Source organism: Drosophila tropicalis, unplaced genomic scaffold (genome assembly GCF_018151085.1).
Source record: "Drosophila tropicalis isolate 14030-0801.00 unplaced genomic scaffold, ASM1815108v1 contig_573, whole genome shotgun sequence".
NCBI lineage: Eukaryota > Metazoa > Arthropoda > Insecta > Diptera > Drosophilidae > Drosophila > Drosophila tropicalis.
The window spans coordinates 3,673,873-3,688,946 of record NW_027173049.1 but is presented as its reverse complement, the minus strand read 5'-3'; the positions used below and the strand labels follow the sequence as shown (position 1 = coordinate 3,688,946).

The 15,074-nt window shown below is 37.9% G+C and overlaps 1 protein-coding gene across 4 annotated transcripts in view; it reads left to right on the top strand.

Annotated features, from left to right (window-relative positions):
* chk (chaski) overlaps nt 1-15,074 on the top strand; it is a 170,009-nt gene that overhangs the window by 142,160 nt on the left and 12,775 nt on the right. For 3 of the 4 annotated variants that reach the window (XM_068288242.1, XM_068288243.1, XM_068288244.1), the window contains exon 5: nt 11,588-11,769. The exons of the other annotated variant lie outside the window; for it this stretch is intronic. In XM_068288242.1, coding sequence (XP_068144343.1) covers nt 11,588-11,769 — 182 coding nt within the window. The remainder of the gene's footprint in view (nt 1-11,587; nt 11,770-15,074) is intronic. 4 annotated transcript variants of the gene reach the window in all.

Genomic DNA, 15,074 nt, shown 5'->3' with positions numbered 1-15,074 from the left:
GGCTCGTCGTGGGAAGTGCTCCCAAATGTATAGCGATAACGGGCGCAACTTTGTTGGTGCAAAACGTGCACTAGACGAAATGGTACAGCTTCTCGCTTCACGCGAGCACAATGATGTCTTTTCAAAAGCCCTTGCGGATCAAGGCATCAAATGGAATTTTATTCCTCCATATTCACCACACTGGGGTGGTAAGTGGGAGTCGGCAGTACGCTCGGTTAAGCTGCATTTGCGACGTGTAATAGGAACCAACGTCCTCACCTTTGAGCAGATGCACACACTGCTCTCGCAAATAGAATCTGTCGTTAATTCGCGACCATTGTGCACAGCATCGGATACTGAAATTGCCTACCTGTCACCGGCACATTTCTTAATTGGCAGAACATATACAGCAGTTCCTGAAGACGGCTATTTGCAGATTCCGACCAATCGATTGAGCTACTGGCAGCATGTTCAAGCAATGCTTCAAGGATTTTGGAAGCGTTGGCATCAAGAATACTTGACATCGCTACAACAGCGCCCGAAATGGACCACCAAGTTACCAAACATTGCCATCGGTAAACTTGTACTCATCAAGGACTCTAACGCGCCTCCATCGGCATGGCTCTTAGGACGGGTAACTCATGTGTTCGCAGGAGATGATGGCCTCGTCAGAGCGGTTCAGGTTCTCACCAAATCAGGAGAAGTCACTCGCCCTATCACAAAGATTGCAGCCCTACCGGGTTCAGAAACGGAGTTTCAGGGGGGGCGGGATGTTGAGGAACCAATTGTCATTTGACTTGCATTGCTATACGCAGCAAGGCAAAGACTCATGAATGATCTTGCACATCTCACAATGCTTTTGTTTTTGTATTTTCTCTTAAGTTTTCTAGAATATACTGGCGTCAGTCTGGTATGCTCTGTCTCTGTCACTCTTTATAAACCTATATGACCTACGTAGTTGCGTAAGAATTGAAAATTCAGTAATAAGCAAGCAAACGAACGATCAAGACGTGTTCTGGCAGTGGCAGACACAGTTCAGTGAAGTTTAAGTAAAAATAAAGTTAAGTTCTTATGAGATTTTAAACACAGTGGTTTATTGTTCATCAGGGAGCTATATGATATAGTCACCTGATCTTGATCAAATTTGGCATAGTCGCTTATAGGCGTAGTAAACTCTCTAATATTAAGTTTCACGACAATAGCTCAGAAAATAACGAAGTTATTGAGAAAGTCACTGTTCGTGACTTGGAAGTTTGTATGGGAGCTATATGATATAGTCACCCGATCTTGATCAAATTTGGCACAGTCGTTTATAGGCGTAGTAAACTCTCTAATATTAAGTTTCACGATTATAGCATAGAAAATAACGAAGTTATTGAGAAAAGTCACTGTTCGTGACTTTGGGGTTTGTATGGGAGCTATATGATATAGTGGTCCGATCCGGCTGAATCCGAGATATACAACGCCTGCAGTATATACAAGCCTACGTGCAAAATTTCAGCTCTGTAGCTCTTACGGTCTAGGAGGAGTTTGCGTTGATCCAGACGGTCGGACGGACGGACGGACGGACGGACATGGCTAGTTGAACTTGTCTCGTCGTGCTGATCAAGAATATATATACTTTGTATGGTCGGAGATGCTTCGTTCTATGCGTTGCACACTTCTGACCAAAATTAATATACCCTTTTTGCAAGGGTATAAAAATAAACGATCAGGAAAATTTGAAAGTTGAGAATGTTACCGTGAGAGGCGAACTACCGGTGTTGCCAAAGATTCAGGTAACCACATTTTCTGGAGAACCTAGAGAGTGGGACCTGTTTGTAGAATTATTTACGGAGTTAATTGAAAAAAGAGAAGATTTAAGTCTTGCTCTTAAGTTCAATTATTTGAAATCCGCATTAAAGGGCGAAGCAAGGAGCATGGTAGCTCATCTATTGTCAGGTTCAGCTGACAATTATAGTGCCGCTTGGGAACTGTTAATCAAGCGGTATGAAAATAATCGGAGGGTATTTTCCGAGCAGTTAAATCGGATCGTTGATTTACCGATGATCAACAATGAATCCGCAAAGAGTGTAAAAGGAGTGATTGACATAATTAATGAGTCAATACACTTAATTAAAATTAAAACAAACTTGTCCGATGAAGTTGACATAATATTTGCTAAACTTATACTTCGGAAATTTGATAAAGACGCTCTGCAATTATTCGAGAGTCAGATTAGAAAAACAAGGCAGATACAATTGCTATCTGATGTCATGTAATACTTAAAGCAAAGATATTGCTCGCTAAGTGCCATGAGCAAAGAAGTGAAAAAACCATTGGAAAAAACGTCGGCTGTGGGGTTCAATGATAGTTGTCCGATCTGCAATGGCCCCTGGCATAACGCACTTCAGTGCTATAAGTTTAAAGCGCTAACACCTATAGAAAGGCTGGAAATAGCAAAAAAAGTACAATTGTGCACACGAATGCTTGAATGCTTCAAGCAACAAGAGATGCAATAATGAAATGGTCTGCTCAATTTGCAGCAGAGGACACCATACGTTACTCCATTTTGAAGAAAATCAGGAGAGCGTTAATACCTGTGTAACGGCACACCAAAAATTATTGGCCACAGCCCTAATACAAATTAAGAAAATAAATGGAGGGTTCGAAACATTAAGCTTTGGTTGATAGTGGTTGTCAGAGTACTATATTATCTGAAGAAGCCACTCAAATATTAAAGTTACGTAAAATTAAACAATATACAAAAATAAGAGGCGTGTCCTTAATAAAAGCCAAAAAATCAAAATATAAAGTAAAATAGATGTGAAGACGCGAAATCCACGGGATAAACTTCTTAAGGTTAAGGCAATTGTTTTGCCAAAGTTAATGAAAGCTCTTCCGTTAAAAATAGCAAATGTGGATATGTCAAAATGGCAATTCTACGTACTTGCTGATCCTACCTTTAATAAACCTGGTAGGGTTGACATGATAATAGGGGTAGACGTATATACCCAAATCTTAAAAGGGGGAGTTAGAAAGATAAATGGCCTACTAGGTCAAAATACTAAATTTGGTTGGATCGTCTCGGGATACACCGTATCAAAAATGAATAAATCTGTAGTGGCACCAACAATAGATGTTACAGGTTTTAAAAAGCGTTGGGAGAAGAAAAAAGGTAAATGTGAAAATAAATACAACACAAGTCTAAACAAACTCAACAACAAAACAAGACAAGAAATAACCATTCGGGCCCCGGCAGGACCTCACCTTAGAGGTAAGATAAAAGCTGAGGTAAAAGAAATAAGTTTATGGCCCCCGGCAGGACCTCAGTTTAGAGGTAAAGTAAAATCTGGGGAAGAAAAAGTATATATCCCAGAGCCAGTACAAATTGAGAATACTCAGATGGCAATGGTTAAATTAAATAATGATTATCTAAGAAATACATAGTGTCAAAATAAATTCAGGTAACAAATTGTTTGAGGCTGTATTACAAAAAAGGACAACACTTAATCCGAATAACCACTCAAAATTCAAATACCAGCAAAAGCCACATTAGTTTAAGCCGAGAGGTAAAAGTAGTTGCTCTTTAAACTATCCACCATATAAAAAGGCTAGAAGTCAGCACAGTAATACACATCAGGAGACCCACTCCCGATATCCCGAAGCAAAAATTGCTAAGCATCGGGCGATATTAGTAAACCAATTTGGTAAATCATACAAAATAATAGGAAATCAGCTATAAGAAGGATAACATTGATTTGCTAGGGTTAACTTCTCTCATGTAGCTCGTCATGCTTCTTTAACAACAATTATCTTATTAATGACAATATTAAAATTAACCTGTAAGACAACTACTATAAAAATAAATTCCGAAACGTCACATTTGGCGGTGCCCAAAATAATAATAATTTTCAACCCCCGAAATCTTGGGTTTGAGTCTCATTAGAATAAGATATTTTAAGAACAATTGTTACCTCCTAGAGCCTAAGATTCCCTATATAAACTCCATACTTTTGTTAATAAAATCAGTTCATATTTTGAATTCAACGAATGAAGATTGGGTTATTCTTTTCCTCCGGAATCCCTATTCAACTATTCCTGAATTAGAATTATGTGCAGCACACTTGCTATCACAATTGCTACAAAGAGTCCAGCAATCTATTGCTGTTCCAGCTGAAATGTATGCTTAGAGCGACTCCACTATCACACTGTGCTGGATAAGAAACGGTGCTAGTAGAGAATAATTCGTAAGGCGTCGCATAACATGGAACCATGTTAAATCTGAAGATAACCCTAAGGCAATTCATTTAGAAGTTGTTAGTGACTTGACAACTGATGCTTTTCTAGCAGCATTTCGAAGACTTGTGGCAAGACGGGGTAAATGCGCTTACGTATATTCTGATAACGGTAAAAATTTTGTTGGAGCGGCTAGGAAGCTGGATGAAGAATTCAAAAAAGCAGTTCAAGATAACGTCCAGGATGCCTCTGTTCTAGAGCTAGAAAAGATTAGCTGGCATTTTAATTTTGGAAATTAATTCAAAAATTGAAAAAAGATTTTTGTGCGAAATGGAAAGATATACTCTCCAGCAAAGAAATAAGTAGCGACGTACCACAGAAAACTTAGAGAATGAACAGGTCGTACTAATCAAAGATGCAAATTGTCACCCAGCCAGGTGGCCTCTGGGCAAGATTTAGGAAATTCACAAAGGTAGGGACGATAAAGTAAGAGTGGTCTAAGTCAAATCACCCGAAGAACTTGAGGAAAACCGATATCGAAAAAGTACCAGATTCGGTCATCTGTACAAAGCAGGAACCGTATTGATATTAGCAATGTTGATGCTGCTTTGTCAACTTTCGAATACAGCAAGCATTAAAGATAATCAACCAAAAATTACAATAAAAGAACTAAACGCAACAGCCGCATTGTACTTAGATCCAATGGCTGAAGTCGAAGTAGTAGCTTCCTCATGGGATCTAGTAGTGTACTATGACATGACGCCATATTTTGAAATGCTTAATAAAGGCGACGGGTTGATTCCTAAAATGAGGGATTTATGTCAAAAATTATATAATTTTGTAGACCAGTGTCATTTCGTATTAGGCAACACGATAAAACGAATTACGGAATTCGAAGAAAATAATAGATTGTTTATGAGTCAAAACAAGCCAAGAAGCAGCCAGCACCATTTGAATTCATGGGTTCACTGTACAATATATTGTTTGGCATCATGGATGCAGATGAAAGAGTACAGATGGAAGGTAACATGAGAAGTTTGCTGACAAATCAGCAAAATTTTAAACACCTAGAAGAAAGGCAGACATCGATAGTAGACTCCTTATAGATAGTCAGTACATAATATATAATTATACCATACACCCATAGGGTGAAATGGTATATTAAAGTCGCCAAAATGTATGTAACAGGCAGAAGGAAGCTTCTCCGACCCTATAAAGTATATATATTCTTGATCAGGATCAACAGCCGAGTCGATGTAGACATGTCCGTCTGTCCGTCCGTCCGTATGAACACGCAGATCTCGGAGACTATAAGCGCTAGAGCCACCAAATTTGGTATGTATACTCGTGTATTATGTACATATATAGAGTTAATTGGAATTTCGGCCATGCCCCCTTACGCCCCCAGGAATCACATAAAACTATTTTTCTTAAAAAGTACAACAGCTAGAGACATCAAATTTAGTTTATATACTCATTTAGTTAACGCGCAGAAATTAATTGTTCAAACTTTTTGCCACGCCCCTTTCGCCCCCGGAGTTTACATAAAACTGATTTTCTTAAAAACTATGACAGCTACCGACATCAAATTTGGTATGTAGACTAGCTTAATAGAGGCGCAGATATTGGCTATTTAAAAGTTTTGCCACGCCCACTTCCGCCCCCGCAAATTAAACAAAACTGATTTTTATCAAAAACTAACAACGCTAAAGTCACCAAATTTAGTATGTACACTGGCTTAGTATGCGCGCAGAGTACAAATCTTTTCATATTTTGTCACGCCCACTTCCGCCTCCTCCTGTAGTTTTTTGACAATCGTATTCAAATTCTACTGAACGTATTTTACTACTTTGTAGAGTGAGCGAGATAGCATATAGTATGAAGCATGTAAAAACCACGGTTTGAAAACTGCAAAAACTGTCGATAGTTTTGCTGTGTGCTGATGCTTTTACTTACATTTTTTTTTTTTTTTTTAGGAGTTTTATTAAGATCTGTTGTGAGACAATAATAAATATTTGCAGTTACATGATTGACATACAAAATTTAATTCAGCTCAAATTTAAAAATTTGAGTATTTGTGATGGGCCGTCAGTCCTGTGGAGGTAAGAATGGAAGATCCAGCGGGTGCCTTCTCTTCAGTCTTCTTGTGTGGGTACTGTTGTCCAACAAGTTGATAGCCAGGGTATTCTCGTGATGTTCAAGCCTTAGGATGTATCGCTCGCTCAGCCTGCGGATTATTTCTTCCTTTAGGTATGGGTTGTTCAGGTCTCTATGCAGTACCGAGTTTCTGACGTATGGGGGGAGCATTTTCTTTTCGTTGAAGTCGCTGAAGTATTTCCCCACACGGGCCTTATGATGGTCTTGTACAAAAGCAGCTTGTTTGCAATGCTCAACTGTGATCTGTGTCCCATCAACCAGTACATCTTTCTCAGTTTCATATTTAGGTGCCCCGTTTTACCTTTTATGTGGGCCTTCCAGTTCAGTCGCCTATCCATAGTGAGTCCCAGATATTTGTTTGTGTTGACCTTCGGGATGGTAATGCCACACCGGTGCACAGGGGAACAGTTTAGCCTTCGAGTGGCGAAGGTGAAGTACACATACTTTTCAGCATTAACCGCGATGTTTCAGCTATTCAACCGGGGTGCGAAGAGAAAAAGCTGCAGTTGTAGTATTCGCGAGTCCTCAGTTGGACTCGGTCAGCAGCTAACGAACGCGGTAACGCCCGCATACCTGGCGACGAGGAAATTGCTATTGTCCAGTTTCTGAAGGTCCGTTGTGAACAGGATGTAAAGGATTGGGGCCAGGACATTACCCTGAGGGACTTCGGCTCCTATTCTTTCAATGCTGAAATGTGCGTTGTCGTGCTGGACGTGGACGTCTTTTTTACAAATATGTGCAGGTGTGCCGTGATGCATCCTAAATCCGAATTCGTCCTCAGGAATAATATTTTTGTCTTCTAGCAGTCATGCCAAAAGTATTTCTAAATACATTGGACAGTTCAGCCAGATGATTGATTGGGCTTGCCTGGTTTTTGAATCATTATTAGGCATAATGAAGTTAAATAAATAGATCTATCGTTTCTATGGGTGCTTTGTAATATAATATACTGGTCCAAATTAAATACGACTTATACAACGGTACTGAATAAGAAACTACACTTATAAAGTAGGTAGTTGATGTAAGACAAAATTGTTAGATTTTTCGAATCAAATTGTGTGTTTCTCTAAGACATTTTAACATTTTAAATTGCATGTCTTGTTAATAAGTTGTCAAAAACAAGACTGCATCACATTAATTTCAGCGTCGCCTTCTAGCGGCGTTAAATTTTTTATTATTTGAATATTTTTTTTTAATGTTTGTTTACTTTTGAAATGTGTATCATTACGAATAAAAATGATATTTTTTCTTTTTTTTTATACCCTTGCAAAATGAGTATATTAATTTTAGTCAGAATTGTGCAACGCATAGAAGGAAGCATCTCCGACCATATAAATTATATATGTATATGTGTATGTTTTTTCTTGATCAGCACGACGAGATGAGCTACATAGCGATCTGTCCGTTCGTCCGTCTGGATCTACACAATCGCCTCCTAGGCTTGTATATACTGCACAGTTTGTATATCTCGGAATCAGCCGTATCGGACCATTATATCATATTGCTTTCATACAAAAGGCAAAGTCACAAACTGTGAGGTGTTGTATTTTGAAATTTAATATTGGTGAGTTAGCTCGCAAATAACTGTTGATACTTTTCCATTGACTGCAAATAAGTGTCTTTCACTCACACAATAAAAAAGACTCAGACAGAAACTGTTTTTGTCGCGACTGACTTAGCTCGCTCGCGCTCTAATCGAGACAGGTATTTCTGTTTTCGTTTCGCTCAAGTCAAACACTGATCGATTGCTTGAGTTAAATAAAGCAAATTGTGTTTTGCGTGTGTATGGGTAAGCACACGCGATTGATGCGTTCTTATAATAACTAAATATATTTACATTTATGTATATGTATGTATTTACATGTACACGGTAGGCAAAGATCATTTCTGTTGAGTTTTTTAGTCAAACTGTCTTTTGTTGAGACTCTTTGTGTGACCAAAAATCGTATTACTCTTTACGCGACACTCATTTGAGAGCGTCACACGAATGAGTCAATGCAAAGCGCTTGACCAAAACCAATTCGAAACAAAACAAAGAGAGCCGCTCAGAGCGAGATCGTTTCTGGACAATCTTTTCGGTTACGATACGAAGCAGAACATATAAGAAAAAACGATCAACCGTCATTTGCGAGCTATGCTTATAAGTGATTGTGCCAAATTTTATGAAGATCAGATGACTATATCATATAGAATCCCATAGGAACTATTGGTTGAGAACAGTGACTTGGATCATTAACTTCGTTATTTGCTATGGTAAGATTGTAGGCCGTTCTTTCGCAAGCAACGGACTTTTTATATTAAAAGGTTTTCCACTGTTTAGGTATGGAAAAAGTGACAAACAACTTGCAAAGGTATATAAACATTGACATGGTCGAAGTTAGCCCCGGCCCTCTATTTATATGTACAGAAGTTAAATTCGGCTATGCCGAAGTTTATACACCCTTGCAGTCCTTGACAATAATAATTTAACATGTTCAAAAAAAAATTTATTAATATACAAACAAAACAATTTTACTCTTCATACTCAAATTTGTTCTTCTTCTTCCCTCATTCCCTAAGCAAAGCAACGCATGCATACACATACAGTTCATGTAGCGTTGCGTCTGTGTGTGTATGCATGTGCTCTGTTGATTTAATGATGAGGTAGTAGGCAGCAAGCAGCGCTGCCGGCAGCGCTTGAACCGATTTAAATTCACTGTAACTTGTGTTTTACTTATCTGATCGGATTGAAATTTTGGAATATGAGTTTGAGTTATATCCAATACTATCATCGTAGTAAATTTCATGGGAATACTCCAATTTTTATGAAAATGTTTGTTCTGGAGCTAAAAATTTTTTTAGATCCTTACCTCTCCTTAAAAATCGGCTTAGAGCCACGCGAAATCTACGTATAAAAGTGCTATACTAGGCGGTCCAAAAAGCCGGGGAGGCTTGCGCAAGAGTGTAAGAGTGAGGGAGATAGCATAGACTCTGATGAGGCATGTAGAATAATTTATTAAACGTTCGTTCTTCGATATTAAAAATATTTGTTTCACCACCAAGCACCAGCTTGGTATACTCAAGTCATTATTAATATTCCCAATTTTTTATACCAGAGGCAGTTAAAAAAAATTTCTCGCGGTAGCCACCGGAACTTGCGCTTAGGAATACGTTGGCCTGTGCCAAAACATAGTGCCAACAAAACCAAAAATAAGAAATATAAGCAGCAAATTAGTCTTTTAAATAAATAAAAAAAAATTAATAAAATTTTAATTAAATTAAATATTTTGTGTAAATTGAGACAGCCTAGCGACAATTCTCAATCCAATCGCCGGCGACCAGAGTGACAGTCTCGGACACTAGAGGACAATTATCGCCCAATGGTTTGGTTCACGGGACTATTGAGCGGCAATGTCTGGTCTGTCACTTATGTTAGTCGCTCAGTTCCGGCGACACAATGCTTGAAAATATCGCTATGTTGTTATTCTGGTCTTGAAAACTAGGGCATTTAATGTTAAATGTCGCCACAATTTAAATCGATGTGTCGATAGTTTGTCCCCGCAACAGTCGACGAATATACACATAAAAATGGTTTGCCAAGGAGATAGGGAAAGAAAACGAAATTACGGTTATAACTAATTAAAAGTGACAGAGTGATATCTTGAGGGTTTTGTCTGTGTTTTATAGCTAAGGACTGACCTCGATCCGACTTAAATGCAAGGCTTAAAATTAAAAAAAATTAAGCAAGTAAGTCGACTCGTCGACTTGGGTATACCATACACCAGGTGAAACAAATATTTCAAATTTCGAAAACCAATTGTATGTCTATTAAATTGTTTTTACATGTTTCATCATACTATGTGCTATCTCGCTCACTCTACAAACACACAAGCACTCTAGCGCCGCCACTAGCCAACTGCCAATTCTGGCCTTGTGGACCGCTTTGTAAAATACGTTCATACGCATATTTTGCATGTTTCTAGTCCGATTTCAAAAATTTGGTAGTTTGGTAGAAATAGATAAGATTAATTAGTCTGCCGAATTTGAATGCGATAGTCAAAAAAATACAGGAGGAAATCGTTCTTTTCTTAATTATGGAGGCGGAAGTGGGCGTGGCAAAATATGAAAATATATATACTCTGCGCGCATACTAAGCCAGTATACATACTAAATTTGGTGACTTTACCTTTGTTAGTTTTTGATAAAATCAGTTCTGTTTAATTTGCGGGGTTGGAAGTGGGCGTGGCAAAATGTTTAAATAGCCAATATCTGCGCGTCTATTAAGCTAGTCTACATACCAAATTTAATGTCGGTAGCTATCATAGTTTTTAAGGAAATCAGTTTTATGTAAATTCCGGGGGCGGAAGGGGGCGTGGCAAAAAGTTTAAACAATTAGTTTCTGCGCGCTAACTAAACGAGCATATATACCAAATTTGATGTCTCTAGCTATTATACTTTTTAAGAAAAACAGTTTTGTGTGATTCCTGGGGGCGTAAGGGGGCGTGGCAAAAAGTTGCAACAATTAATTTCTGCGCGCTAACTAATCGGGTATACAAACTAAATTTGATTTCTCTAGCTGTCATACTTTTTCAGAAAAACAGTTTTATGTGATTCCTGGGGGCGTATGGGGGCGTGGCCGAAATTCCAATTAACTCTGTACATTTGCATAATACACGAGTATACATACCAAATTTGGTGGCTCTAGCTCTTATAGTCTCCGAGATCTGCGTGTTCATACAGACGGACGGACGGACGGACAGTCGGACATGGCTAGGTCGACTCGGCTGTTGATCCTGATCAAGAATATATGTATATACTTTATAGGGTCGGAGAAGCTTCCTTCTGCCTGTTACATACATTTTGGCGACTTTAATATACCATTTCACCCTATGGGTGTATGGTATAATAATTAAACAGAGTAAGTTGTATCAAAAAGTTCGTAATCTAACCATTAAATATGAATATTCAAATAACTTGGTGTTTCCTCGGAAGAAGAAATTATGGAGAAGTCCTTAAAGTAATTAACGACTGCTTTGATGCACTTAGATCTAAAGTTTACTTCAACAGGACTTCATTGAATTGATTAGACCAATGTCATTCAAATGCTGGAGGAAAGGGCGGAAGATTTGACAACTGTAAAAATATAATTCTGTGACACCTAAATTTATTTTTTGGTCATTATCGAATTCTGTGTAAATATAAGGGATATTTACATATAATTATCCATTTTTATTGATAAATACATTTTTTTTAGGTTTATCATCCCATATCTTTATTTGCCAGACTACTTGAAACAATATGACTATGAAGTAAACGTAAGTGCTGTATTAATATCGTCCATAGGCATAGCCCAGACTGTTGGCATGATTGTTCTTGGGTATCTAGGAGACTTGGCCTGGATGAATATCAATATATGTTACTCGTTGTGTATGTTAGGTAAGTAAATATATGCTGTTTGGCTTTCACCTTATTTAGCCAACAAAAAAAGGAATAAAATGTTCTTAAACGAGAAAGTGAAAGGAAAACAAAGCAACGATCTTTTTTATACCACGCACCCACCGAAAAGTCGCCTAAATGTATGGAACAGGCAAAAGAAAGCTTTTCCGCAACCATACGGTTAGTGCAAAGTTTTGTTGTATTAATTTATAGCGTTGAGTTTGTGATTCTGTCGAGATGATATACCGTAACTTTTGTAGGCTTATCTCTAAAGGTTTTTTTTTTAATGAATTTTAAAATAAAGCTCCAGTAATCGGAACTGGCAAAAAAAGACATATTTTAAAATTTTTTAAAATTGTTCGTACTCCTTCGGACCCTAAGAAAAAGTTTTAAGACTAGTCAAACTAAGATAAACTGCATACTCCAGGGTCCAATTTGGAGCCAATCGGGTAATTATTTACTCGGGCCCAAAAGCACTACCTTAGGTGCGCCTTGGCGATTTATTTCGTAGTTTTTGAGTAATTAACAAAATAAAATTAATATTTTTAGCGGGACTATAGCTAAAAGTAGCTGTTTCCGGCTAAAAAAAGCTGTTCAATTTTGAGATGGTGTTGCCAAATGCCGAATTTTGGATACTCGAATACGCGGGCTTTTTGAATCTTTTGTTCGGACTATTCTCAACAAACGAAAATATTGTTGAGTTTACAATATTTCTTGATTTTATGGAACAAATATAGTTTAGAATACAATATTCGGCTGCCATAGCAGCCGAATATTCCTCGACTTTAGATTAAAATATTTGGCTACCAAGGCGGCCAAACAGCGCGCCAAATAAAAAATAGCGTTTGACAACACTGAAATCTAGCTTTACCCGATTTTTCCACTTTTAAACACTGAAATCTCGAGTAGTAATAGTAAACATTTACCAAAGAAGCTGTTTCCGGCTAAAAAAAGCTGTCAAATTTTGAGGTAGTGTTGCCAAATGCCGAATTTTGCATACACCAATATGCGGGCTTTTTGAATCTTTTGTTCGCACTATTCTCAACAAACGAAAATATTGTTGAGTTTACAATATTTCTTGATTTTATAAAACAAATACAGTTTAGAATACAATCGACTTTGGAGTTTAGATTAAAATATTTCTGCGGTCAAACAGCGCGCCAAATAAAAAATTGCCTTTGACAACACTGAAATCTAGGTTTAGCCGATTTTTCCACTTTTCAACACAGAAATCTCGAGTAGCTTAAGTAACTATTTACCCTAAATTATAACTACATTTGAACTTTGAAAGATAGTGAATTAAATTTCCTGTCAACTGAGATATTGTTCATCAAAATCGGATGAGCTGTTGATCCTGACCAACAATATATATACTTTATGGGGTCGGAAAAGCTTCCTTCTGCCTGTTACACACATTTTGGCGACTTTAATATACCATTTCACCCTATGGGTGTATGGTATAAAAATAGTATTACCCAGCACCTGTTACCATTTATTCCTATGAAGTCTGCTTCAAGATTCGAAGAAACGTTATTTAAAAAATGTACCACATATTCACCCATGCTTATAACTTTTAGTGTTTTCGATGTCAAATTTTTATCGTTTAATACAGTGCTTATCATATTTATGGCCCTCCCAGCAGCTAAAACTTTAAAACAATTTTAACAACATTTTGTAGGTTTTTCAAAAATAAATTTTATTGTACTTTATTGTCAAAAGCATGTTCAATAGAATTTACCTTAATTTGTGTTCTACTTTTAGAAAACTAAGAAAGAACCGTTAACTTTTTCTGGGTGCTCGCATATTTGCTTGCAAATTTGTGTATCAAAATTATAGCACACAGTAGCAAATTTGACTTTATTAAGTGCAGAGCAGATTTTTGGATTTACAGACATTGTAATTAAGTGAATTTAGATAATTTTTTAAGAAATGCCGCTTGGAAAACAATTATCGGATTATGAAAAGGGCCGTATTTTCTCACTTTTCGAGTCAGGAGAGTCTATTTCAAGTATTGCACGAAATTTGAAAAGAAGTCGACGTGTAATTAAAAATTATTTGGACAATCCCGAAGAATATGTATCAAGGAAACGAACTGGGCGAAAACCGTTGCTAAGTGAGCGCGATAAACGCAAAATTATTAACAAAGACAGTAACAGCTCAACCTCTTTGCTTTGGCCTTACATGTGGGTAGACATGCATCAGCGATGACTGTTTGGCGAGTACTTTAGAACTCAGAAATCATAAAGAGGTCTAAACTGACCAAAGCCCCATGTTGAGACGACACAAGGTTGCCCGACTTGACTTTGCCGAAAGACATACTGCGACCGATTGGACAAACGTGCGTTTGAATCATCCTTTTATGGCTTACAGTATATTTTTAAATTTTTACCCTTACAAGTCATATTTTCTGATGAGAAGAAGTTCAACCTGGATGGTCCTGATGGGTTTAATTCTTATTGGCATGATTTGAGAAAGGATCGTATGTTTTTTTCAAGGTACTGTAACGATCCTTTTTCGTCCTTCGGGATATCTACAATATCTCTTGGGCTAGGTTCGGCACAACAAATTTATTTTGTGCCCCGGTGAAATTAAAACACACTCGATTTCAAGTGCCGATGTTAATTGTACGTTTATTCAAATCGTTAATGGAGTTGGTTGGATATGACGGTTTCTCGATGGTAGTGCTGGGCTCGGATAGCGTTGGTGAGTTACTTTGAGTCCCTCGTTGTCCTGTCTGTGTCTTCCTCTTGTTTCTGTAGCCGTTGCTGGCTACTGCCTCGATCCGTACAATGTGCTTGATTTGCGATACACCTCTGCACCCCTTCCGCTAAATTTGTTGAGATTCCTTTGTTTCTCTCAACTTTACTTTGGCTTGGGTACGGTGCTTGGTATCCTTGTCTAAGGACTTGTTATACTTGAATGAAGCTGTACAGGTTACTCGTAAGGCCTGTATAGTTCTTAATTTTGCTGTTGTTTCTTGTGTTTCCTTGATAAGTTTCTTAAGGTTACTCGTAAGGCCTTAATTACTTATTACTTGATCACGACTTGTCGACTTGATGATTTGATTGACAGCCGTTGCCTTTATATAGGCAGATCCCATGGCCTCAGGAACACATTGGTGTGGTACCGCTATACAGCTGGTACATTTCCATCGGCCCTCTGCTTTCACCCACGCATCCATTTGTTGCTATGCGTGGTGAAAGTCCCGTAAATCCTTGGCGCATATAACTACTTTCTTTGTGGCTGAGCGCCCATTTACGCCTTGTCCTTGTCTTTCTTGTTTGTACATCTTGACTTGCATCACT